This window comes from Rattus norvegicus, chromosome X, assembly GCF_021556685.1.
Source record: "Rattus norvegicus strain SHRSP/BbbUtx chromosome X, alternate assembly SHRSP_T2T, whole genome shotgun sequence".
Classification (NCBI taxonomy): domain Eukaryota; kingdom Metazoa; phylum Chordata; class Mammalia; order Rodentia; family Muridae; genus Rattus; species Rattus norvegicus.
The window spans coordinates 19089594-19115587 of NC_141554.1; the positions used below are offsets into that span (position 1 = coordinate 19089594).

Consider the following 25994-nt stretch of genomic DNA (forward strand, 5'->3'; position numbering starts at 1 on the left):
ACAAAAAATTAGCCACACTTAGAACCTAAAAGTAGACTTTGGTCTCTTGACCATAAAATCCTTTTGAAATTGTATTTGTTTAAAGGCTCTTAACTTTTCCAAAATTACCTCAAGCCAGAGAGGAAAATCATACAAAAAAAGCTTATTTTTCTACCTGTTCAGTATAGAAGAGCTGTAGTCATGCGCAGTGACATTTTAGGATGCTTTGACCACCAAGGGACAGTTCAGGTCTGACTCCTTCCTTCCCTTAGGAAAGCAGAAGACAGAGAAGGGCATTGCAGTGACCACCAGGGGGAGTTTGTGCACTGACTCCTTTCTTTTCTTGGCAAAGTGGTAGGGAAAAGAGCACTGCAAAAACCACCCAGCGAATGCATCTCCCACTTTGCTGTCTTCTCAGTTCCCAAAGGAGATGCTCCTTTGGCCTGCTTACTTCTCAGTGTCATAAACTAGATGCTGTTGATAATGTGGGACTCAATAAAAACCTCCCTTGAAATGACTTAGTGCTTTATAACAAAAGGATCTATCATTCAACTGTTTTATCTAAAAACAAAGTAAAACATGAAAAAGTCAGAAGTAGTTTTAGTATCTTTGAATAATCCAGACACTCATTTTTCAGTTTTCCTTCCTTCTATCCAAAATCACTCCAAAAAGAGTGGAGCTCACGTGACAGCATTTGTTTAGAAAAAGGAGAAATTGGAAAACATGAGCTACTCCCATAAATAGTTCTCATAGTAGTTTTACTACCATAAAAAGTTCTTTCTCACAGAACTCAAGAAAAAAGACGTGCCCATTATCCAGTATTGATGATCTCCTTTATAGCATGTACAAGGACTATGTAGACTATAAAACCATATCATTCCTTCGTTGTCCTGCCTGTAGGAGCTGTTTCTAGGTGCCCCTTACTGTGGTGCCCTAATGATAGCTGTTCTGGCTATAGTGCCATGTTTCATTGACTCTAAATTATCACTGATGTGACTGTACTTTGTATGAATCATGTGTTGGCTAGTTAAGTTTGCATAGTACTTTTCCTACCCAGTGAAAAGAGTCTAGCACTAATACCTGCACAGTAAGGTTGCTTGCCATTTGGCTCTTTCACCCTCCCCAAGGTATAAGGGTTACAACTTTTGTTCTCTCTCTTGAACACTGAGATTTGTGTAGTGAGTTTGTTGAAGTTCTTCCCAGCACCCTATCAACAGCTTATGTTTTTAAGTCTTCTTTGAGCTTGGAAGTGCAATGAAGCAAATGAGATAAGGGTTTACTCTCTCCGGTGGAAAATCACTTTGGAAAAGCACACATTAAAAATGATTTTCGGATAATCAATTTGGATAAATTATGACCTTGGATAAATCAAAGTCAAAACATGGAATTTGTTTATTTTTGTAAAATAAAGTCTTTTAGGATTCACTGTGACAGCCTTCTCTGATCCCCTGACTAGAGGGAAATTCCCCTGTTCTGTAGACTGATTGGCTTCTGCTTCAATGCCACTTGCCCCACATCCTTTAAATGTCGGTTATGAAGGAGGGGCTACCGAAGAAATGCAGAAGTTAAATATAACTGTGGGACAGGGTTAGTTAACATGTCAGGCTTCTTATCATTGTATGCCCATCAGAATGGGACCAAGATATTGATATGGGATTAGTCAGAATGTTTGGTTCACCTCTGACATTGCTAAGGCACCATTCCACAGCCCAAGAGCTAAAATAATGAAAGAGACAGCTATATTCTAAGTGACATAGTTCTCCACCAGTGAAGGTTTGCACTCCTGGGAGACATTAATGATGTCTGGGGACATTTCTGATTTTCACTGCTGCAGAAAGAAGTTATTCTACTGGCAAGTAGTGGACAGAGGGCAGCGATGGTGCTAAATAGACCGCAGGGCATAGGACAGATACACAAGGATACTCTGACCACCAAGATGTGGTCCATTCTCAGTCCCGTTGCCTACTGTTGTATGTAGAACCATAAACACTGTATTCTGCAGGGCTCAATAGACAAAGGGAGTTTAATTTCCAACTCTCTGAAAAGATGGAGATTGCAGTAGAGCTAACGTATCTGTCTATAACTGGACACGGGCCTTGTATAACATCAGTCTGTTTGCATTTTAGATATAGGCCTTATGTATACTTTTGGAGACGGACGGCATGGAAAATTAGGGCTTGGAATGGAGAATTTTACCAATCAGTTCTTCCCTACTTTGTGCTCTAATTTTTTGAAATTTACAGTTCAATTGGTAAGAGTTTCATATTCCCTCTTGTATACTTTATATTTTTAGACTTGAGACTTTTGTTATTTCATAGAAAATACATACTTTTATCTTTGTGTGAGGCTGTCATATGTCCGGCTAATAACTCTAATGCTAAGCAGTTCTGTAAGAGCCGAATGTTGGACATTGTACTCCTCTGAAAAATCCTTTTCTAAGTTTTCTCCTTTAACAACAGTTTTCTACAAATACTGAGTCTTCTGCTTCCTTTTAACTTTTTTTGAAAACTAGGATTGTGCCCATTCTTTAAGTTTTATGTCTCGTGTAGCAAGCACAAGTAGAATGTCTTGCTCACAATGCTTACTATAGGGTAAATGCAATGTCATGGGTAGGACAGTCTCAAACCCTCCACAAGAAGAGGCCTGATACTAGATGAAGAATGTTGCAAATGATTTATTGGTTGAACATGGAGATAAGAATTAATCTTTGCAGTATTTTTGTCAGTTACCAGCTATAGACATGGACTGGAGAGAAGGCTGAGTGGTTAAGAGAACTGGCTGTTCTTCCAGAGGACCCAAGGTCAATTCCCAGCACCAACATAGCAGGCCACAACTGTCTGCAATTTCAGTTCCAGGGGATCTGACATAGGATACTAGCATTTATGCATCAAAACATGTCTACACATAACATAAAAGTTTTAAAAATATTAAAAAAACTGTGGACATGTATGCTCTGGTTATTTGGCCATACTCAGATTGCCTCTCCAATGACACCGTTCCTCATACTATGGTACTTCTCATTCATTTCATAGCTGGGATAGTTTTAGTTGCCAGCTTGACACAATCTAGAATCACCCAGGGAGGGAGCCTCATTTGGAGGTTGTCTACATTAAATTGGCCTGTAGGCATGCCTCTGTGGAATTTCCTTAATTAGGTTCATTGTCATCTGAAGTCACATCCTGAATGTTGGCCACACCAGTTCACAGGCTGGACCCTAACTGGCATGCATGCTCTCGACTCCTGGTTCTGGATATGATGTATTTACCTCCCTGAAGCTCCTGTCACCAGGACCTGCTTGCTATGGTGGGCCTGAACCTGCAACCGACAGCAAAAAGTAAATCCTTTCTCCCCTAAGTTGCTTTTTTCAGGGTATTTTATCCCAAGAACAGGAAGAGAAAAATAAGATAATAACCATTTAATAAAAGCCTACTGTGTATAAGGTATTAGTCTAAATATTAGGAATGCAAATAAATTACTCAGTGATGAACAAAATACCAACTGCTTATTTCATGATCTTTATGGAGAGGATGCATACTTTGAAAGTATGCAGTTCTTCTGTCACCAAAAAGAGCCCTGCAAAGTAATTCAAATCTGAGGCTGAAAAATAGCATAGACTCTTTCTTCAATGGCGTCTATTGACAGGTTCAAACCATTTACATCTAGGATTATTATTGACATAGATTTGCTAATTTCTGTAACTAAAAATTAATAAAGCCATAATTATATCACTTCTCCTCTGTACACACACACACACACACACACACACACACACACACACACACACACACACACGTATAACCTGCTGAGTTATTGAGCGTTTCCTGCATGTACATAGTGTAAGGCTGGCCCCTTGGCATTGGATAAGCAATCGGAGAGCTCATTTCTGAAGAAGACTAATTCTGCCTCTCACTGCAGTTGTTAGTATAGGGTTTTTGTTAACATTTTTATAAAAAGCATTTGCTTCTTAAAACTCATTGGTGGTTTATATTTTTTCATTATTTCATCCAGTGTGCTGGTATTTTCCTCTAAAGACTTATAAGCCTTTAATTTAGAAAGTGTTCTTGTAAAGGAAAAGACTTAGAGACATAATCTTTTCTCTTGTATTTCTTTTTGACAATGACATATGTATGTGCATATGCAAATGCAGTTATGTGTTACGATTGCATTTATCTCATTACTCTGTCATATTCTCTTCGTTCTCCTTCTTAATGCTTTCTTCTCAACTAGTACCTCTCTTTCTCTCGTGCCTGTTCTCTTGATTCACTGAATTAGGATTGCTTGCGTAGGCATGGTGAGAGGCTGTTTGCTAGCACATGGCCAACATACTACTTCATGGTTACTTCCTCAGTGATAGTAACTGCCAATAGTTAGTTCCTTCGAACAGGGTGGGGCTTTATGGATGCTTCTTCCTCTTCTTTGTCCAGCAATTGAAGGGCCCAATCTTACGCAGACACTTCACAGATACGTATAACTGCTGTATATTTATTATAATGGTCAGACACATGGTTATTCTTATATAATTTCCCTACTAATTATTCTCTGGATAGTTGCGACTTTTTAATGTTCTTCCAAGATCAAAACATAACATTTTCAAAGTTATGAGATACCTGCGACCAGGCCATTTTCTATATATTAAATTGAAAGTAAATGGTGGATTAAACTGGTTTTCATTTTCAGTCAACGTTTAAGGAATATATATTTAATTCATGTATATGCGTATGTCTCTACATGTATGCATATATAAGTACATACATATTATGTCTACTTGTAGCTATGGATACACACACACACACACACACACACACACACACACACACACACACACGGAGAGTGATAGAGAAACGCTGTGAACCAGTCAGTCTCTGAAGTTTGCCTCTAAGAAAATGTCTTGGTGCTGATCTGCTGTTAGCCCATTTGTGTTTGATGTTAACATTGATGAGTTTTTCTGTGGACTTATGCTTGCAGATTGCCTGTGGTGGATGTCACATGCTAGTTTTTGCCACTCCACGACTTGGTACAATAGACGAAACTGAATTTGAAGAAGTATATGAGCCTTATATGAGTACAGGTTCTTTGTCCATCAATGATCTCTCCCCAGGAAGTTCTCTGAATAGATCTTTATCAGCGCGTCTGAGACGAAGAGAGCGGGTACAGTGAGGCTCCATTCTGTATGATAGCGGGTACAGCGGGGCTCCATTCTGTATGATAGTTTTATCTACCACTGCAAAAGAAGCAGGAAGAAACCTGTTTACTTTTTAAATAAAAGAAGGGTCTTTTAAGATGAAAGTGGTAATAAAATGGTCAGATAGAAAGGCTCTTAAACCTTTATAGTCAATTCAAAGTTAAGATATTAAAGAATACAAATGATTACCATGGATAACCTTTGTTTATAGATCATTATCAAACACACAGCAGAGTTTTAGACATCCTCCTTACCTCAAAGCGAGTGGTTCCTTGATTATTTTTAAGCTGTATGTGGATTGATTTTATATGATTTTTTTCTAATACTGTGGTAAGAACATTTTGTCCATGTAACACAACTTTGAGAATGTACACTACAGTATTAGCATAAAAGATACAGTGTAATATTGTACAGCAGATAAGGAGGACTTCATCATTTTGTGTAATGCTGCTGCCTTTTGTGTTAAGCCCCCTAAGCAGTAGACGTCAGTAGAATATAAACAGTGATCATGGGAAACAAAGAAGTCTTTTACCCGAAGACAGGGACAGCTTTCTACCAGTTACATTTACAGAACCTCTTGCTGTTCTTTAAAATTGCTATTACAAGTTGCACATCTTTTCAAAGAAAATATTACTACTTAAAAGCTTTGAAAATTATTTTAAGTTCTGAAATGTGTTCCTTTTTAAGGGAAAAAGGTAAGTCTATATTTTATTATGGAAAAGTATGTATGGAAATACTGAAAACTGTCCTCTGAGTCTGTGGCAAGTTTTGTTCCTTATGAGCAAATTTTTGTTTTTCAGAGTAGACAGATGAAACACAAGCACGCTCCCTAACACATGAAAAATAGGTTTTGCTAGTGACAGTTTAGGGCACCTAAGATAGAGACAAAACAAAAGTAAACCAGAAGGAACACTGGCAGACTTTGAAGCTTTCCTCTTAACTATTTTCAGTAACTGCAGAAAATGTGTGCAGATGTTGTATGTGATGGCATTTGACAGTCTGTTTAAACTTATTTTAAAGGAGAGACCCTCATGCTCTGCTTCAATGGTGGGAACACTGCCTCCATTAGAGGGGACTTCTGCCTCCACTTCAGCTTCTTATTTTTCCCCCAGTTCAATCCCCTTCCGTTTGTCTGTGAATAACTACCCAGAGAAAAGCACCTCTGACTCCACGGAGCCGCTGGACTCAGGTAATATTGGCCACTTTCAAAGGAGTGGGCCCTGCACCCCTGCCATTTTCCTGCTTTTCTTGAGATGTTTTCTACTGAGCCAGGGACATAGGTCAGTAGCATAGTATAGTACTTGCTTAATGTGAGTTAGGCCCTAGAATTGAGTCCTAGCCCTGGAAATTAATGAAGCACATGGATTCCCACCCCCCACCCAGTTTGTTATCCTGTCCCTAAGTAGAAGCTGACATCTCTAATTGGAGCCAAAATCTAGATAGACCATACACCCCTCAGCACAGCAGCAACAGTGGAGCAGTGGGAGATATAGATATAGATATATAGATATAGATATGGATATAGGTATAGATATGAAAAATCATTTTAGGCCTGCACATTTCATGAAGTAGATAGGAATGGTAGTCTCTATTTTATTGGTAATTGAAGCAAGGCTCAAAGAGATGGAGTGGCTTTCCTACAATAATGGGGCTGCTGAATGTAGTGGACAGGATACAGATGAAAGTTCTGTGCTGCAGCTGGGATACATCACAGAGCTTATGTGCCTGGCAGGGGTTATGCAGTTCAGTTGATCTAAGTTGCATGCTTGGTCGGGTACTTCTAAACTATGGGAACAACTTAATTTCTCAAAGCCTCAGTTTCTTTATTGTTGGAATGGTTTTGATAATACTGAAGTAAAAGTCTGGAAAGGTGGCCCAGAAGATAAAGGTCCTTCCTATGTATGACTGACAACCTACTTTTCATCTCTGGAAGCCACATAGAAGTCAAAAGAGAGAACTGATTGACTGCATAAAGCTGTCTCATGTGACACATTGTATACCATATACTGTGCATACCTAATAATAATAATTCAAAAACTTTGAAGAAGTGCATAATGAAGAGAGAGGTTGTGTGGGTTAAGTGAGATCCAGCATGTAAAATACTTGATAATGCATTCAGTACCTCTATAAACCCTTCCTATATACCCACCCTTAAGATCATTAATGCCTCTGTCTCATTGTATCTAACCTGTAGATTTTACTATTGAAATTACAATCCCATCTCTTTTCTAGTGTCTCTTCAGATCAGGGAAATCCTTAACCCTTTATTATTATGTGTCTCTCCTACATAACTTTATTTGTAGATGTTAAGTGTATCTCAGGAGAATTCGTCTGTTAGTACAAATGTATACGTCACTATAACCTCATGACCAACAGATCAGTGAAACTATAGTCTGGGGATTAAAATGTGAAACCAAAGGTGACATGGCTCAGGGGTTAAAAGTATTTGCTGCAAAGACCTGGCAACCTGAATTTCATTCCTGATTTTGACATAAAGGTAGTAGGAGAGAACTGACTCCACAAAGTAGTCTTCTAACTGCCCCTATGCTATAGCATATAGGCATGTATGCGCATGCATAAACACACACACACACACACACACACACACACACACCAATAATGTTGAAAATGAAAGCTCAAAATTGAGGATAAATCATGGCAGAGATGACTCTCTATATCTTTAAGCAACATAGGCAAATGACAGACTTAATAAAGGACCAGGAACCCACCAAGAGCAGATGACAAAACAGTCAGTATAAGCAGGATGTCCAGGATGAGCTGTGTCTGACATGCATCTCTCATAGAGTTCATGTTGAGATAAGAATCAGCATCTGATGGTGCTTTTTAACCCTAGACATAAGGTTTGAAGTTGTTAGGGAGCATGGGAAAAATTAGAGGAGGGGTGTGTGGGGCAGAGATGGTTATATTTCATTGCATACATATTTGAAGTTCTCAAAAATAAAAATTTCAGAAACATTTAAAAATAGTTAAATATTAGTCAATAACAATGAACTCAGGAAATTAGTATCTGAGAGAGTGCAAAATACCACTGGTCAGACCTCAAACAAAAATGCTTTCAGAGTTCCCAGTGCATTTGGCATCGTGGAGAAAGCTAGCAACCTCAAGAGGACAAGTACTTGGGAAAGATCTGGGAAGAAGCCAGAGTGTGAATAGCTGAGGCTTGACTGCAGAATGAGGAGGTGAAGAGGAATGTAGATCGTTCTTTTGCCTATTTGGTTATGGGCTAGCTGCTGGTGGGAACTGTGAAGCCAGTGGGAAACCATGTGGATGCCAATGGAGGTGAGCCAATGGTACAGAGAGCATGGTAACACTGGAGAAGTACTTGAGATGCTGGCACACAGAACAGCCTGGAGTGGCAGAGAAGATATACCACACTTTAGTAGGAAAATGAGAAGTGGGGGTGTGGGGGAGATGAGAGGACAAAGTAGATCTGGTTTAGTGACCTTACATTTTCTTAATCCTGAGGCAAGGCCATATCAGTCTATATAAGCTGCTATCTTTTCCAAATCTACATTCTCTGTGTGACAATATAGTTTCCACATCAGTCTTTCTGTAGTGTAGCTTAATTCCTATCTGTTCTTTCTCTGTTGAACATACCTGATTTTTATGAAAGTAAGTGTACAATTTCCCATATGAGTCTCATCTGTTCTTCTAGCTTTATCTTTCAATGACATTTCCTTATAATATTCATGTAGGTTAGGAGACAACAAACTATGGCCCATGAGCCAAATCTAGCTGGTGTCTTATTTTTGTAAGTAAAAATATAAAGCAACCCAGCCATCTCAGTTCTTTTGTATATTGTAAGTGGCTGCTTTTCATGTACAAATGTCAAATGGAGAGAAAGGCAAGCAGTTAAGAGCACTTGGTCTTTTTTTTTTCTTTTTTTAATATTTTTTATTAGATATATTTCTTTACTTGTATTTCAAACATTATTCCCCTTCCTGGTTTCTTGTCCATAAGCCCCCATTCCCTCCTCTCCCCCTCCCCCATATGGGTATTCCCCCTATACACTCCCCTTATCCCTCCCCCATTATTCCCCTGCACTGGGGGTCCAACCTTGGCAGGACCAAGGGCTTCCCCTTCCCCTGGTGCCCCAACATGGCTATTCCCTGCTACATATGCAGTTGGAGCCCTGGGTCAGTCCATGTATAGTCTTTAGGTAGTGGCTTAGTCCCTGGAAGCTCTGGTTGCTTGGCATTGTTGTACATATGGGGTCTCGAGCCCCTTCAAGCTCTTCCAGTTCTTTCTCTGATTCCCCCCAAGGGGGTCCCATTCTCAGTTTGGTGCTTAGCTGCTTGCATTGACCCCTGTATTGGACATGCTCTGGATGTCTCTCTCAGGAGAGGTCTATATCGGAACCCTTTCAGCATGCATTTTCTAGCTTCATCAATCTTATCTAGTTTTGGTACATATGTGGGCCACATGCGGGTGTCAGGCTATGAATGGCCATTCCTTGAGTCGCTACTCTAAACTTTGCTTCCATATCCCCTCTTATGGATATTTTTTCCCCTTTTAAGAAGGAGTGGGAGCATCCGCGTTTTGGTCATCCTTCTTGAGCTTCCTGTGGTATGTGGATTGCATCTTGGGTAATTCAAGCTTTTTGGCTAATATCCACTTATCAATGAGTGCATACCAAGTGTGATTTTCTGTGATTGGGTTACCTCACTCAGGATGATATTTTCCCGTTCCCTCCATTTGCCTATGAATTCCATAAAGTCATTGTTTTTGATAGCTGAGTAATATTCCATTGTATAGATGTACCACATTTTCTGTATCCATTCCTCTGTTCAAGGGCATCTGGGTTCTTTCCAGCTTCTGGCTATTATAAATAAGGCTGCGATGAACATAGTGGAGCACGTGTCTTTGTTATATGTTGGGGCATCTTTTGGGTATATGCCCAAGAGAGGTATAGCTGGATCCTCAGGCAGTTCAATGTCCAATTTTCTGAGGAACCTCCAGACTGATTTCCAGAATGGTTGTACCAGTCTGCAATCCCACCAACAATGGAGGAGTGTTCCTCTTCCTCCACATCCTGGCCAGCATCTGCTGTCACCTGAGTTTTTGATCTTAGCCATTCTCACTGGTGGGAGGTGAAATCTCAGGGTTGTTTTGATTTGCATGTCCCTGATGACTAAGGATGTTGAACATTTCTTTAGGTGCTTTTTGGCCATTCGATAATCCTCTGCTGCAAATGTTTTGTTTAGCTCTGAACCCCATTTCTTAATATGGTTATTTGGCTCTATGGAGTCAAACTTCTTGAGTTCTTTGTATATTTTGGATATGAGCCCTCTATCAGTTGTAGGATTGGTAAAGATCTTTTCCCAATCTGTTGATTGCTGTTTTGTCCTAATGGCAGTGTCTTTTGCTTTACAAAAGTTTTGAAGTTTTATGAGGTCCCATTTGTCAATTCTTGATCTTAGAGCATGAGCCATTGGTGTTTTGTTCAGGAAATTTTCCCCAGTGCCCATGTGTTCGAGACTCTTTCCCACTTTTTCTTCTATTAGTTTGAGTGTATTTGGTTTGATGTGGAGGTCCTTGATCCACTTGGACTTAAGCTTTGTACATGGTGATAAGAATGGATTGCTTTGCATTCTTCTACATGCTGACCTCCAGTTGAACCAGAACCATTTGTTGAAAATGGTATCTTTCTTTCATTGGATGGTTTCAGCTCCTTTGTCAAAGATCAAGTGACTATAGGTGTGTGGGTTCATTTCTGGGTCTTCAATTCTGTTCCATTGATCTATCTGCCTGTCTCTGTACCAATACCATACAGTTTTTATGACTATTGCTCTGTAATACTGCTTGAAGTCAGGGATGGTGATTCCCCCAGAATTTCTTTTATTGTTGAGTATAGTTTTCACGATCCTGGGTTTTTTGTTATTCCAAATGAATTTGCAAATTGCTCTTTCTATAGTAATTTTGATGGGGATTACATTGAATTTGTAGATTGGGTTTCGCAAATTGGCCATCTTTACTATATTAATCCTGCCAGTCCATGAGCATGAAAGATCTTTCTATCTTCTGAGATCTTCCTCAATTTCTTTCTTCAGAGACTTGAAGTTCTTGTCATACAGATCTTTCACTAGCTTGGTTAGAGTCACACCAAGATATTTTATATTATTTGGGACTATTGTGAAAGGTGTCATTTCCTTAATTTCTTTCTCAGCCTGTTGATCGTTTGAATAGAGGAAGGCTACTGAATTGTTTGAGTTAATTTTATACCCTGACACTTTGCTGAAGTTGTTTATCAGGTTAAGTAGTTCTCTGGTGGATCTTTTGGGGTCCCATAAGTACACTATCATATCATCTGCAAATAGTGATATTTTGTTTTTTTTTTTTATTTATTTATTTTTTTTATTAACTTGAGTATTTCTTATATACATTTCAAGTGTTATTCCCTTTCCCGGTTTCCGGGCAAAATACCCCTCCCCCCTCCCCTTCCTTATGGGTGTTCCCCTCCCAACCCTCCCCCCATTGCCGCCCTCCCCCCCATAGTCTAGTTCACTGGGGGTTCAGTCTTAGCAGGACCCAGGGCTTCCCCTTCCACTGGTGCTCTTACTAGGATATTCATTGCTACCTATGGGGTCAGAGTCCAGGGTCAGTCCATATATAGTCTTTAGGTAGTGGCTTAGTCCCTGGAAGCTCTGGTTGCTTGACATTGTTGTACTTTTGGGGTCTCGAGCCCCTTCAAGCTCTTCCAGTTCTTTCTCTGATTCCTTCAACGGGGGTCCTATTCTCAGCTCAGTGGTTTGCTGCTGGCATTCGCCTCTGTATTTGCTGTATTCTGGCTGTGTCTCTCAGGAGCGATCTACATCCAGCTCCTGTCGGTCTGCACTTCTTTGCTTCATCCATCTTGTCCAATTGGGTGGCTGTATATGTATGGGCCACCTGTGGGGCAGGCTCTGAATGGGTGTTCCTTCAGTCTCTGTTTTAATCTTTGCCTCTCCCTTCCCAGCCAAGGGTATTCTTTTTCCTCATTTAAAGAAGGAGTGAAGCATTCACATTTTGATCATCCGTCTTGAGTTTCGTTTGTTCTAGGGATCTAGGGTAATTCAAGCATTTGGGCTAATAGCCACTTATCAATGAGTGCATACCATGTATGTCTTTCTGTGATTGGGTTAGCTCACTCAGGATGATATTTTCCAGTTCCAACCATTTGCCTACGAATTTCATAGACTCGTTGTTTTTGATAGCTGAGTAATATTCCATTGTGTAGATGTACCACATTTTCTGTATCCATTCCTCTGTTGAAGGGCATCTGGGTTCTTTCCATTTTCTGGCTATTATAAATAAGGCTGCGATGAACATAGTGGAGCACGTGTCTCTTTTATATGTTGAGGCATCTTTTGGGTATATGCCCAAGAGAGGTATAGCTGGATCCTCAGGCAGTTCAATGTCCAATTTTCTGAGGAACCTCCAGACTGATTTCCAGAATGGTTTTACCAGTCTGCAATCCCACCAACAATGGAGGAGTGTTCCTCTTTCTCCACATCCTCGCCAGCATCTGCTGTCCCCTGAGTTTTTGATCTTAGCCATTCTCACTGGTGGGAGGTGAAATCTCAGGGTTGTTTTGATTTGCATTTCCCTTATGACTAAAGATGTTGAACATTTCTTTAGGTGTTTCTCAGCCATTCGGCATTCCTCAGCTGTGAATTCTTTGTTTAGCTCTGAACCCCATTTTTTAATAGGGTTATTTGTTTCCCTGCGGTCTAACTTCTTGAGTTCTTTGTATATTTTGGATATAAGGCCTCTATCAGTTGTAGGATTGGTAAAGATCTTTTCCCAATCTGTTGGTTGCCGTTTTGTCCTAACCACCGTGTCCTTTGCCTTACAGAAGCTTTGCAGTTTTATGAGATCCCATTTGTCGATTCTTGATCTTAGAGCATAAGCCATTGGTGTTTTGTTCAGGAAATTTTTTCCAGTGCCCATGTGTTCCAGATGCTTCCCTAGTTTTTCTTCTATTAGTTTGAGTGTGTCTGGTTTGATGTGGAGGTCCTTGATCCACTTGGACTTAAGCTTTGTACAGGGTGATAAGCATGGATCGATCTGCATTCTTCTACATGTTGACCTCCAGTTGAACCAGCACCATTTGCTGAAAATGCTATCTTTTTTCCATTGGATGGTTTTGGCTCCTTTGTCAAAAATCAAGTGACCATAGGTGTGTGGGTTCATTTCTGGGTCTTCAATTCTATTCCATTGGTCTATCTGTCTGTCTCTGTACCAATACCATGCAGTTTTTATCACTATTGCTCTGTAATACTGCTTGAGTTCAGGGATAGTGATTCCCCCTGAAGTCCTTTTATTGTTGAGGATAGCTTTAGCTATCCTGGGTTTTTTGTTATTCCAGATGAATTTGCAAATTGTTCTGTCTAACTCTTTGAAGAATTGGATTGGTATTTTGATGGGGATTGCATTGAATCTGTAGATTGCTTTTGGTAAAATGGCCATTTTTACTATATTAATCCTGCCAATCCATGAGCATGGGAGATCTTTCCATCTTCTGAGGTCTTCTTCAATTTCTTGAAGTGTCTTGAAGTTCTTATTGTACAGATCTTTTACTTGCTTGGTTAAAGTCACACCGAGGTACTTTATATTATTTGGGTCTATTATGAAGGGTGTCGTTTCCCTAATTTCTTTCTCGGCTTGTTTCTCTTTTGTATAGAGGAAGGCAACTGATTTATTTGAGTTAATTTTATACCCAGCCACTTTGCTGAAGTTGTTTATCAGCTTTAGTAGTTCTCTGGTGGAACTTTTGGGATCACTTAAATATACTATCATGTCATCTGCAAATAGTGATATTTTGACTTCTTCTTTTCCAATCTGTATCCCCTTGATCTCCTTTTGTTGTCTGATTGCTCTGGCTAGAACTTCAAGAACTATATTGAATAAGTAGGGAGAGAGTGGGCAGCCTTGTCTAGTCCCTGATTTTAGTGGGATTGCTTCGAGTTTCTCTCCATTTAGTTTAATGTTAGCAACTGGTTTGCTGTATATGGCTTTTACTATGTTTAGGTATGGGCCTTGAATTCCTATTCTTTCCAGGACTTTTATCATGAAGGGGTGTTGAATTTTGTCAAATGCTTTCTCAGCATCTAATGAAATGATCATGTGGTTCTGTTCTTTCAGTTTGTTTATATGATGGATCACGTTGATGGTTTTCCGTATATTAAACCATCCCTGCATGCCTGGGATGAAGCCTACTTGATCATGGTGGATGATTGTTTTGATGTGCTCTTGAATTCGGTTTGCCAGAATTTTATTGAGTATTTTTGCGTCGATATTCATAAGGGAAATTGGTCTGAAGTTCTCTTTCTTTGTTGTGTCTTTGTGTGGTTTAGGTATAAGAGTAATTGTGGCTTCGTAGAAGGAATTCGGTAGTGCTCCATCTGTTTCAATTTTGTGGAATAGTTTGGATAATATTGGTATGAGGTCTTCTATGAAGGTTTGATAGAATTCTGCACTAAACCCGTCTGGACCTGGGCTCTTTTTGGTTGGAAGACCTTTAATGACTGCTTCTATTTCCTTAGGAGTTATGGGGTTGTTTAACTGGTTTATCTGTTCCTGATTTAACTTCGATACCTGGTATCTGTCTAGGAAATTGTCCATTTCCTGAAGATTTTCAAATTTTGTTGAATATAGGTTTTTATAGTAAGATCTGATGATTTTTTGAATTTCCTCTGAATCTGTAGTTATGTCTCCCTTTTCATTTCTAATTTTGTTAATTTGGACGCACTCTCTGTGTCCTCTCGTTAGTCTGGCTAAGGGTTTATCTATCTTGTTGATTTTCTCAAAGAACCAACTTTTGGTTCTGTTGATTCTTTCTATGGTCCTTTTTGTTTCTACTTGGTTGATTTCAGCTCTGAGTTTGATTATTTTCTGCCTTCTACTCCTCCTGGGTGTATTTGCTTCTTTTTGTTCTAGAGCTTTTAGGTGTGCTGTCAAACTGCTGACATATGCTCTTTCCTGTTTCTTTCTGCAGGCACTCAGCGCTATGAGTTTTCCTCTTAGCACAGCTTTCATTGTGTCCCATAAGTTTGGGTATGTTGTATCTTCATTTTCATTAAATTCTAAAAAGTTTTTAATTTCTTTCTTTATTTCTTCCTTGACCAGGTTATCATTGAGTAGAGCATTGTTCAATTTCCACGTATATGTGGGCATTCTTCCCTTATTGTTATTGAAGACCAGTTTTAGGCCGTGGTGGTCCGATAGCATGCATGGGATTATCTCTATCTTTCTGTACCTGTTGAGGCCCGTTTTTTGACCAATTATATGGTCAATTTTGGAGAAAGTACCATGAGGAGCTGAGAAGAAGGTATATCCTTTTGCTTTAGGATAGAATGTTCTATAAATATCCGTTAAGTCCATTTGGCTCATGACTTCTCTTAGTCTGTCGACATCACTGTTTAATTTCTGTTTCCATGATCTGTCCATTGATGAGAGTGGGGTGTTGAAGTCTCCCACTATTATTGTGTGAGGTGCAATGTGTGTTTTGAGCTTTAGTAAGGTTTCTTTTACGTATGTAGGTGCCCTTGTATTTGGGGCATAGATATTTAGGATTGAGAGTTCATCTTGGTGGATTTTTCCTTTGATGAATATGAAGTGTCCTTCCTTATCTTTTTTGATGACTTTTAGTTGGAAATTGATTTTATTTGATATTAGAATGGCTACTCCAGCTTGCTTCTTCTGACCATTTGCTTGGAAAGTTGTTTTCCAGCCTTTCACTCTGAGGTAGTGTCTGTCTTTGTCTCTGAGGTGTGTTTCCTGTAGGCAGCAGAATGCAGGGTCCTCATTGCGTATCCAGTTTGTTAATCTATGTCTTTTTATTGGGGAGTTGAGGCCATTGATATTGAGAGATATTAAGGAATAGTGATTATTGCTTCCCTTTATATTCATATTTGGATGTGAGGTTATGTTTGTGTGCTTTCATTCTCTTTGTTTTGTTGCCAAGACGATTAGTTTCTTGCTTCTTCTAGGGTATAGCTTGCCTCCTTATGTTGGGCTTTACCATTTATTATCCTTTGTAGTGCTGGATTTGTAGAAAGATATTGTGTAAATTTGGTTTTGTCATGGAATATCTTGGTTTCTCCATCAATGTTAATTGAGAGTTTTCTGGATACAGTAACCTGGGCTGGCATTTGTGTTCTCTTAGGGTCTGTATGACATCAGTCCAGGATCTTCTGGCCTTCATAGTTTCTGGCGAGAAGTCTGGTGTGATTCTGATAGGTCTCCCTTTATATGTTACTTGACCTCTTTCCCTTACTGCTTTTAATATTCTTTCTTTATTTTGTGCGTTTGGTGTTTTGACAATTATGTGACGGGAGGTGTTTCTTTTCTGGTCCAATCTATTTGGAGTTCTGTAGGCTTCTTGTATGTCTATGGGTATCTCTTTTTTTAGGTTAGGGAAGTTTTCTTCTATGATTTTGTTGAAGATATTTACTGGTCCTTTGAGCTGGGAGTCTTCACTCTCTTCTATACCTATTATCCTTAGGTTTGATCTTCTCATTGAGTCCTGGATTTCCTGTATGTTTTGGACCAGTAGCTTTTTCCGCTTTACATTATCTTTGACAGTTGAGTCAATGATTTCTATGGAATCTTCTGCTCCTGAGATTCTCTCTTCCATCTCTTGAATTCTGTTGGTGAGGCTTGTATCTACAGCTCCTTGTCTCTTCTTTTGGTTTTCTATATCCAGGGTTGTTTCCATGTGTTCTTTCTTGATTGCTTCTATTTCCATTTTTAATTCCTTCAACTGTTTGATTGTGTTTTCCTGGAATTCTTTCAGGGATTTTTGCGATTCCTCTCTGTAGGCTTTTACTTGTTTATTAATGTTTTCCTGTGCTTCCCTAAGTGTGTTCATGTCTTTCTTGAAGTCCTCCAGCATCATGATCAAATATGATTTTGTAACTAGATCTTGCTTTTCTGGTGTGTTTGGATATTCCATGTTTGTTTTGGTGGGAGAATTGGGCTCCGATGATGGCATGTAGTCTTGGTTTCTGTTGCTTGGGTTCCTGCGCTTGCCTCTCGCCATCAGATTATCTCTAGTGTTACTTTGTTCTGCTATTTCTGACAGTGGCTAGACTGTCCTATAAGCCTGTGTGACAGGAGTGCTGTAGACCTGTTTTCCTCTCTTTCAGTCAGTTATGGGGACAGAGTGTTCTGCTTTCTGGCGTGTAGTTTTTCCTCTCTACAGGTCTTCAGCTGTTCCTGTGGGCCTGTGTCTTGAGTTCACCAGGCAGCTTTCTTGCAGCAGAAAATTTGGTCTTACCTGTGGTCCCGAGGCTCAGGTTCGCTCGTGGGGTGCTGCCCACGGGCTCTCTGCAGCGGCAGCAACCAGGAAGACCTGTGCCGCCCCTTCCGGGAACTTCAGTGCACCAGGGTTCCAGATGGTCTTTGGCTTTTTCCTCTGGCGTCCGAGATGTGTGTGCAGGGAGCAGTCACTTCTGGTTTCCCAGGCTTGTCTGCCTCTCTGAAGGTTTAGCTCTCCCTCCCACGGGATTTGGGTGCAGAGAACTGTTTATCTGGTCTGTTTCTTTCAGGTTCCGGCGGTGTCTCAGGCACAGGGGTCCTGCCGCTCCTGGGCCCTTCCCCACGGGAGCCCAGAGGCCTTATACAGTTTCCTCTTGGGCCAGGGATGTGGGCAGGGGTGAGCAGAGTTGGTGGTCTCTTCCGCTCTGCAGCCTCAGGAGTGCCCACCTGACCAGGCGGTTTGGTCTCTCTCTTACCGGGTCTGGGAGCAGAGAGCTGCTGCGGGCCGGGATCCGCGGGTGTGGGACTTCCGGTAAACACAGAACGTGCCCGGTCCTAGAGAAATTCTGCTTTCCTTTGTCCCAAGCTCACCAGGCAGCTTTCTTGCAGCAGAAAATTTGGTCTTACCTGTGGTCCCGAGGCTCAGGTTCGCTCGTGGGGTGCTCCCCACGGGCTCTCTGCAGCGGCAGCAACCGTGATATTTTGACTTCTTCTTTTCCAAACTATATCCCTTTGATCTCCTTTTGTTGTCTGATTGCTCTGGCTAGAACTTCAAGAGCTATATTGCATAAGTAGGGAGAGAGTGGGCAACCTTGTCTAGTCCCTGATTTTAGTGGGATTGCTTCAAGTTTCTCTCCATTTAGTTTGATGTTAGCTACTGGTTTGCTGTATATGGCTTTTACTATGTTTCGATATGGGCCTTGTATTCCTAATTTTTCCAGGACGTTTATCATGAAGGGGTGTTGAATTTTGTCAAATGCTTTCTCAGCATCTAATGAAATGACCATGTGGTTCTGTTCTTTCAGTTTGTTTATATAGTAGATTACATTGATGGTTTTCCGTATATTAAACCATCCCTGCATACCTGGCATAAAGCCTACTTGATCATGATGAATGATTCTTTTGATTTGCTCTTGGATTCGGTTTGCAAGAATTTTATTGAGTATTTTTATGTCGATATTCATAAGGGAAATTGGTCTGAAGTTCTCTTTCTTTGTTGGGTCTTTGTGTGGTTTATGTATAAGAGTAATTGTGGCTTCATAGAAGGAATTCGGTAGTGATCCATCTGTTTCAATTTTGTGGAATAGTTTGGATAATATTGGTATGAGGTCTTCTATGAAGGTCTGATAGAATTCTGCACTAAACCCATCTGGTCCTGGGCTCTTTTTGGTTGGGAGACTTTTAACAACTACTTCTATTGCTTTAGGAGTTATGGGGTTGTTTAGATGGTTTATTTGTTCCTGATTTGACTTTGGTGCCTGGTATTTGTCTAGAATATTGTCCACTTCCTCCAGATTTTCCAGTTTTGTTGAATATAGGCTTTGTGGTAATATCTGATGATATTTTTGAATTTCCTCAGATTCTGTTGTTATGTCTCCCTTTTCATTTCTGATTTTCTTAATTTGGACACACTCTCTGGGTCCTCTGGTTATTCTGGCTAAGGGTTTATCTATCTTGCTGATTTTCTCAAAGAACCAACTCCTTGTTTCGTTGATTCTTTGTATAGTCCTTTTTTGTTTCTACTTGGTTGATTTCAGCTCTGAATTTGATTATATCCTGCCCTCTACTCCTCTTGGGTTTATTTATTTATTTTTGTTCTAGAGCTTTTAGGTGTGCTGTCAAGCTGCTGACATATGCTCTCTCCTGTTTCTTTCTGCAGGCACTCAGCGCTATGAGTTTTCCTCTTAGTACCACTTTCATTGTGTCCCATAAGTTTGAGAATGTTGTATCTTCATTTTCATTAAATTCTAAGAAGTCTTTAATTTCTTACTTTATTTCTTCCTTGATCAAGTTGTCATTGAGTAGAGCATTGTTCAACTTCCATGTTTATGTGGGCTTTCTGTCATTATTGTTGTTATTGAAGACCAGTCTTAGTACATGGTAATCTAATCGGATACATGGGATTGTGTCTATCTTCTTGTATCTGTTGAGGCCTGTTTTGTGACTGATTATATGGTCAATTTTGGAGAAAGTACCATGAAGAGCTGAGAAGAAGGTATATCCTTTTGCTTTAGGGTGGAATATTCTATAAATATCCGTTAAGTCCATTTGGTTCATAACTTCTGTTAGTTTTTCTACGTCTCTGTTTAATTTCTTTTTCCATGATCTGTTCAGTGATGACAGTGGGGTGTTGAAATCTCCTAATATACACTGTGGTTAGGACAAAACGGCAACCAACAGATTGGGAAAAGATCTTTACCAATCCTACAACAGATAAAGGCCTTATATCCAAAATATACAAAGAACTCAAGAAGTTAGACCACAGGGAAACAAATAACCCTATTAAAAAATGGGGCTCAGAGCTAAACAAAGAATTCACAGCTGAGGAATGCCGAATGGCGGAGAAACACCTAAAGAAATGTTCAACATCTTTAGTCATAAGGGAAATGCAAATCAAAACAACCCTGAGATTTCACCTCACACCAGTGAGAATGGCTAAGATCAAAAACTCAGGGGACAACAGATGCTGGCGAGGATGTGGAGAAAGAGGAACACTCCTCCATTGTTGGTGGGATTGCAAACTGGTACAACCATTCTGGAAATCAGTCTGGAGGATCCTCAGAAAATTGGACATTGAACTGCCTGAGGATCCAGCTATACCTCTCTTGGGCATATACCCAAAAGATGCCCCAACATATAAAAAAGACACGTGCTCCACTATGTTCATTGCAGCCTTATTTATAATAGCCAGAAGCTGGAAAGAACCCAGATGCCCTTCAACAGAGGAATGGATACAGAAAATGTGGTACATCTACACAATGGAATATTACTCAGCTATCAAAAACAATGACTTTATGAAATTCGTAGGCAAATGGCTGGAACTGGAAAATATCATCCTGAGTGAGCTAACCCAAACACAGAAAGACATACATGGTATGCACTCACTGATAAGTGGCTATTAGCCCAAATGCTTGAATTACCCTAAATGCCTAGAACAAATGAAACTCAAGACAGATGATCAAAATGTGAATGATTCACTCCTTCTTTAAAAGGGGAACAAGAATACCCTTGGCAGGGAAGAGAGAGGCAAAGATTAAAACAGAGACTGAAGGAACACCCATTCAGAGTCTGCCCCACATGTGGCCCATGCATATACAGCCATCCAATTAGACAAGATGGATGAAGCAAAGAAGTGCAGACCGACAGGAGCCGGATGTAGATCGCTCCTGAGAGACACAGCCAGAATACAGCAAATACAGAGGCGAATACCAGCAGCAAACCACTGAACTGAGAATAGGACCCCCGTTGAAGGAATCAGGGAAAGAACTGGAAGAGCTTGAAGGGTCTCGAGACCCCATATGTACAACAATGCTAAGCAACCAGAGCTTCCAGGGACTAAGCCACTACCTAAAGACTATACATGGACTGACCCTGGACTCTGACCTCATAGGTAGCAATGAATATCCTAATAAGAGCACCAGTGGAAGGGGAAGCCCTGGGTCATGCTAAGACTGAACCCCCAGTGAACTAGACTGTTGGGGGGAGGGGGACAATGGGGGGAGGGTGGGGAGGGGAACACCGATAAGAAAGGGGGGGGGAGGGGGATGTTTGCCCGGAAACTGGGAAAGGGAATAACACTCGAAATGTATATAAGAAATACTCAAGTTAATAATAAAAAAAAAAATATAGAAGACCATAAAAAAAAAAGAAATCTCCTAATATTATCGTGGGAGATACAATGTGTACTTTGAGCTTTAGTAAGGTTTCTTTTTTTTTCTTTTATTTTTTATTAACTTGAGTATTTCTTATTTACATTTCGAGTGTTATTCCCTTTCCCGGTTTCCGGGCAAACATCCCCCTAATCCCTCCCCCTCCCCTTCTTTATGGGTGTTCCCCTCCCCATCCTCCCCCCCATTACCGCCGTCCCCCCAACAATCTAGTTCACTGGGGGTTCAGTCTTAGCAGGACCCAGGGCTTCCCCTTCCACTGGTGCTCTTACTAGGATTCAACTGGAGGTCAACATGTAGAAGAATGCAGATCGATCCATGCTTATCACCCTGTACAAAGCTTAAGTCCAAGTGGATCAAGGACCTCCACATCAAACCAGATACACTCAAACTAATAGAAGAAAAATTAGGGCAGCATCTGGAACACATGGGCACTGGAGAAAATTTCCTGAACAGAACACCAATGGCTTATGCTCTAAGATCAAAAATCGACAAATGGGATCTCATAAAACTGCAAAGCTTCTGTAAGGCAAAGGACACTGTGGTTAGGACAAAACGGCAACCAACAGATTGGGAAAAGATCTTTACCAATCCTACAACTGATAGAGGCCTTATATCCAAAATATACAAAGAACTCAAGAAGTTAGACCGCAGGGAAACAAATAACCCTATTAAAAAATGGGGTTCAGAGCTAAACAAAGAATTCACAGCTGAGGAATGCCGAATGGCTGAGAAACACCTAAAGAAATGTTCAACATCTTTAGTCATAAGGGAAATGCAAATCAAAACAACCCTGAGATTTCACCTCCCACCAGTGAGAATGGCTAAGATCAAAAACTCAGGTGACAGCAGATGCTGGTGAGGATGTGGAGAAAGAGGAACACTCCTCCATTGTTGGTGGGATTGCAGACTGGTACAACCATTCTGGAAATCAGTCTGGAGGTTCCTCAGAAAGTTGGACATTGAACTGCCTGAGGATCCAGCTATACCTCTCTTGGGCATATACCCAAAAGATGCCCCAACATATAACAAAGACACGTGCTCCACTATGTTCATCGCAGCCTTATTTATAGTAGCCAGAAGCTGGAAAGAACCCAGATGCCCTTCAACAGAGGAATGGATACAGAAAATGTGGTACATCTACACAATGGAATATTACTCAGCTATCAAAAACAATGACTTTATGAAATTCGTAGGCAAATCCTGAGTGAGGTAACCCAATCACAGAAAAACACACGTGGTATGCACTCATTGATAAGTGGCTATTAACCCAAATTCTTGAATTACCCTAGATGCCTAGAACAAATGAAGCTCAAGACGGATGATCAAAATGTGAATGCTTCACTCCTTCTTTAAAAGGGGAACAAGAATGCCCTTGGCAGGGAATAGAGAGGCAAAGATTAAAATAGACACAGAAGGAACACCCATTCAGAGCCTGCCCCACATGTGGCCCATACATATACAGCCACCCAATTAGACAAGATTGATGAAGCAAAGAAGTGCAAGCCGACAGGAGCCGGATGTAGATCTCTCCTGAGAGACACAGCCAGAATACAGCAAATACAGAGGCTAATGCCAGCAGTAAACCACTGAACTGAGAATAGGACCCCCGTTGAAGGAATCAGAGAAAGAACTGGAAGAGCTCGAAGGGGCTCGAGACCCCCTATGAACAACAATGCCAAGCAACCAGAGCTTCCAGGGACTAAGCCACTACCTAAAGAGTATACATGAACTGACCCTGGACTCTGACCTCATAGGTAGTAATGAATATCCTAGTAAGGTTTCTTTTATGAATGTAGGTGCCCTTGCTTTTGGATCATAGCTATTTAGGATTGAGAATTCATCTTGGTGGATTTTTCCTTTGATGAATATCAGTTGTCCTTCCTTATCTTTTTTAATGACTTTTGGTTGAAAGTCAATTTTATTTGATATTAGAACGGCAACTCCAGCTTGTTTCTTCAGGCCATTTGCTTGGAAAGTTGTTTTCCAGACATTTACTCTGAGGTAGTGTCATTCTTTGTCTCTGAGGTGTGTTTCCTGCATGCAGCAAAATGCTGGGTTCTCTTTACGTATCCAGTCTGTTAGCCTTTGTCTTTTTATTGGGGAATTGAGTCCGTTGATGTTGAGAGATATTAAGGAATAGTGATTGTCACTTCCTGTTATTTTCTTTGTTAGAGGTGAAATTATGTTTGTTGTCTCTCTTTTGGTTTCGTTGCAAGGAAATTATATTCTTGCTTTCTGTATGGTGTAGTTGAGCACTTGGTCTTTAGGTCCTCTGCTACACGGAATCAGATACCCTTTTCTAGCAGACCCCCCCTACCCCATGTGTCTCTGTCTCTGTGTGTGTCTCTGTGTGTCTGTCTCTCTCTCACTCACACACACACAGTAAGAGTAATAAAATCTTTTTGAAAGTTTCAGATATTAAGGGCAGCCATGTAGACCTTATCCTTAATAAACATAAGAAACTTAAAAAAAAATCCTCAAGATGTTAACTTTATCACCTTATTGCCTTGGTATTAATCAAAGTGAGTGATTCAGTTTGACTTAATGAAAAGTGCAGATGGGGCCAGATGGAATTGAGATGGGAACTAGACACCAAAGGAGTTAATGAAGCTTTCTTCCTTCTCATTGTCATAGGGTGTATTAGTTAGGGTTTTTCTGCTGTGAACAGACAGCATGACCAAGGCAAGTCTTATAGAGGACAAAATATATTTGGGGCTGGCTTCTAGGTTCAGTCCCTTATCATCAAGGTGGGAGCCTGGCATCTTCTAGGCAGGCATGGTGCAGTCAAAACTGAGAATTATACACTTTCATCTGAAGGCAACTAGTGGAAGACTGGCTACCAGGCAGGTAGGACTAGGGTCTTAAAGCTGATGCTCACAGTGACATACCTACTGCAACAAGGACACACTTCCAACTAGTGCCACTCCCTGGGCCAGGGCCAAGAATATACAAACCATCACATTCCATTCCCTGGCCCCCAGAGGCTTGTTCAAACATGATTCTATGGGGGCCATACCCAAACATAGCATAATGCAAAATACATGTACTCCAACTTCAAAAGTCCCCAGTCTATAGCAATCTCAACAATGTTAAAAGTCCAAAGTGTAGTCTCTTCTGAGATTCATCCAATCACTTAACTGTAATCCTCAAAGCAAGACAGGAAAGCAGCTGGGCAAACTCCAAACTCTGCATCTCCATGGCTGATGTCAAACGGTCTTCAGATCTCCAACTCCTCTTCCATCATTGACTACAACAAGCTTCTTTCTCCTGGGCTGTTTCCACTTCCTATTAGCAGCTATCCTTAGCAGATAGCTCATGGCTCTGGCATCTTGAACATCTCCAAGGCAACTTCAATGTTAAAATCCACACATGATCTTCTAGGCTCCTCTGAAGGGCTGGCATCACTTCTTTATCTCTGCCCTCTGTAGCACTCTAAGCTCAGGTTGATCCACTCCACTACTGCTGCTGTTCTTGGTCATCATCACAAAATACTGGCATCCCCAATAATTTGGGGTCTTCCACTACAACTAGGCTTCACCAGTAGCTTCTTATAGGCTCTCTTCATGGTGCCAAGTCTCAACTCCTTTGCATGACTCATTCAGTCCTGGGCCATCAATTGCAACTGAGGCCTTCCATGGCCTCTCACAGTGCTGACCCTGAGCTTCTCTTCATGAGCCCTTCACGTCTTTAAATCCAGGATCACCAGTGACTCTTACACATTACCAAGTACAGCTGCAGTATAGGTACAACCTTGGCTTTCTCTGGAACAGCTTCTCTGTGCTTTCAGAAAACACTTCCCAGAAGATTTCACCTCAGAGATGCTGGATTCTTCTTACTCACCACTAATTTCTTAGCACCAGCTGACCAGCCTCAATTGTCCCAGGAGTCCTTCCTATTTTTTCACTCTAAAGCCAGAGCCACATGGCTGAAGCTGAAGCTGCCTCGTTCTGCTGCTTGAAGGAGCTAGGACACGGCCCCTTCTTTCTATTACATTGTTGCTGGCTTCCTCTATTCTGACTCCACTGCCTAAGTTTGGGCATCATGGAAGTTGCCCTGTACATTGACCTTGAACTCAGAGATGTGCATGCCTGGCTCCTGATATTAAAGGTGTGGAACGCTATGCCAGGATCTAAACTTAGATGGTTAGGATCTTGCCCCAAAGTCCCAATCCCTTAATTTGCTATATCCTTGAACACAGGATTCAGTTCCACTTTACTTCCTGGTACCCCTTCAATACTCAAAGCATATATTGTATATTTTTTCCTTTCTCAGCTTGCTATACTTGTTTAATGGTACTTAACCAGACAACAGTCTCTGCTGGACTTTTTGAGACTTCTTTGTCAATGCAATTAATATAAATCTCTTTACCTTAGCTTCAGGTAGACTCTTCAGACAAGGGCATAAAGTAGCCACATTCATCAGCAAAATACCACAAAAACAGTCACTAGGCCACATAGTGAAGTTCTCCACTGAAATCTCTTGGGCCAGGTCTCCACAGTTGAAATCACTCACAGCAACACAGTCTTCCATATTCATAGTAGGTTAGCTCATTAAGCCCAACTTAAAACATTCCATGGCTTTTCAAATCCTAATTAACCAAATCCACATTCTTCTAATCAAAAACATGGTCAGGCCTATCACATCAATACCCTACTCCTCATAGCACCTTCTATATTAGTCAG

General features: G+C 40.7%; 1 protein-coding gene across 28 annotated transcripts in view; it reads left to right on the top strand.

Moving 5' to 3' along the window:
- The window catches only part of Rpgr (retinitis pigmentosa GTPase regulator), a 66876-nt gene that overhangs the window by 14917 nt on the left and 25965 nt on the right, over positions 1-25994 (top strand). For all 28 annotated transcript variants that reach the window (NM_001374059.1, NM_001127601.2, XM_087600409.1 and 25 more), the window contains 3 exon segments: positions 2106-2230; positions 4945-5127; positions 6182-6350. In NM_001374059.1, coding sequence (NP_001360988.1) covers positions 2106-2230; positions 4945-5127; positions 6182-6350 — 477 coding nt within the window.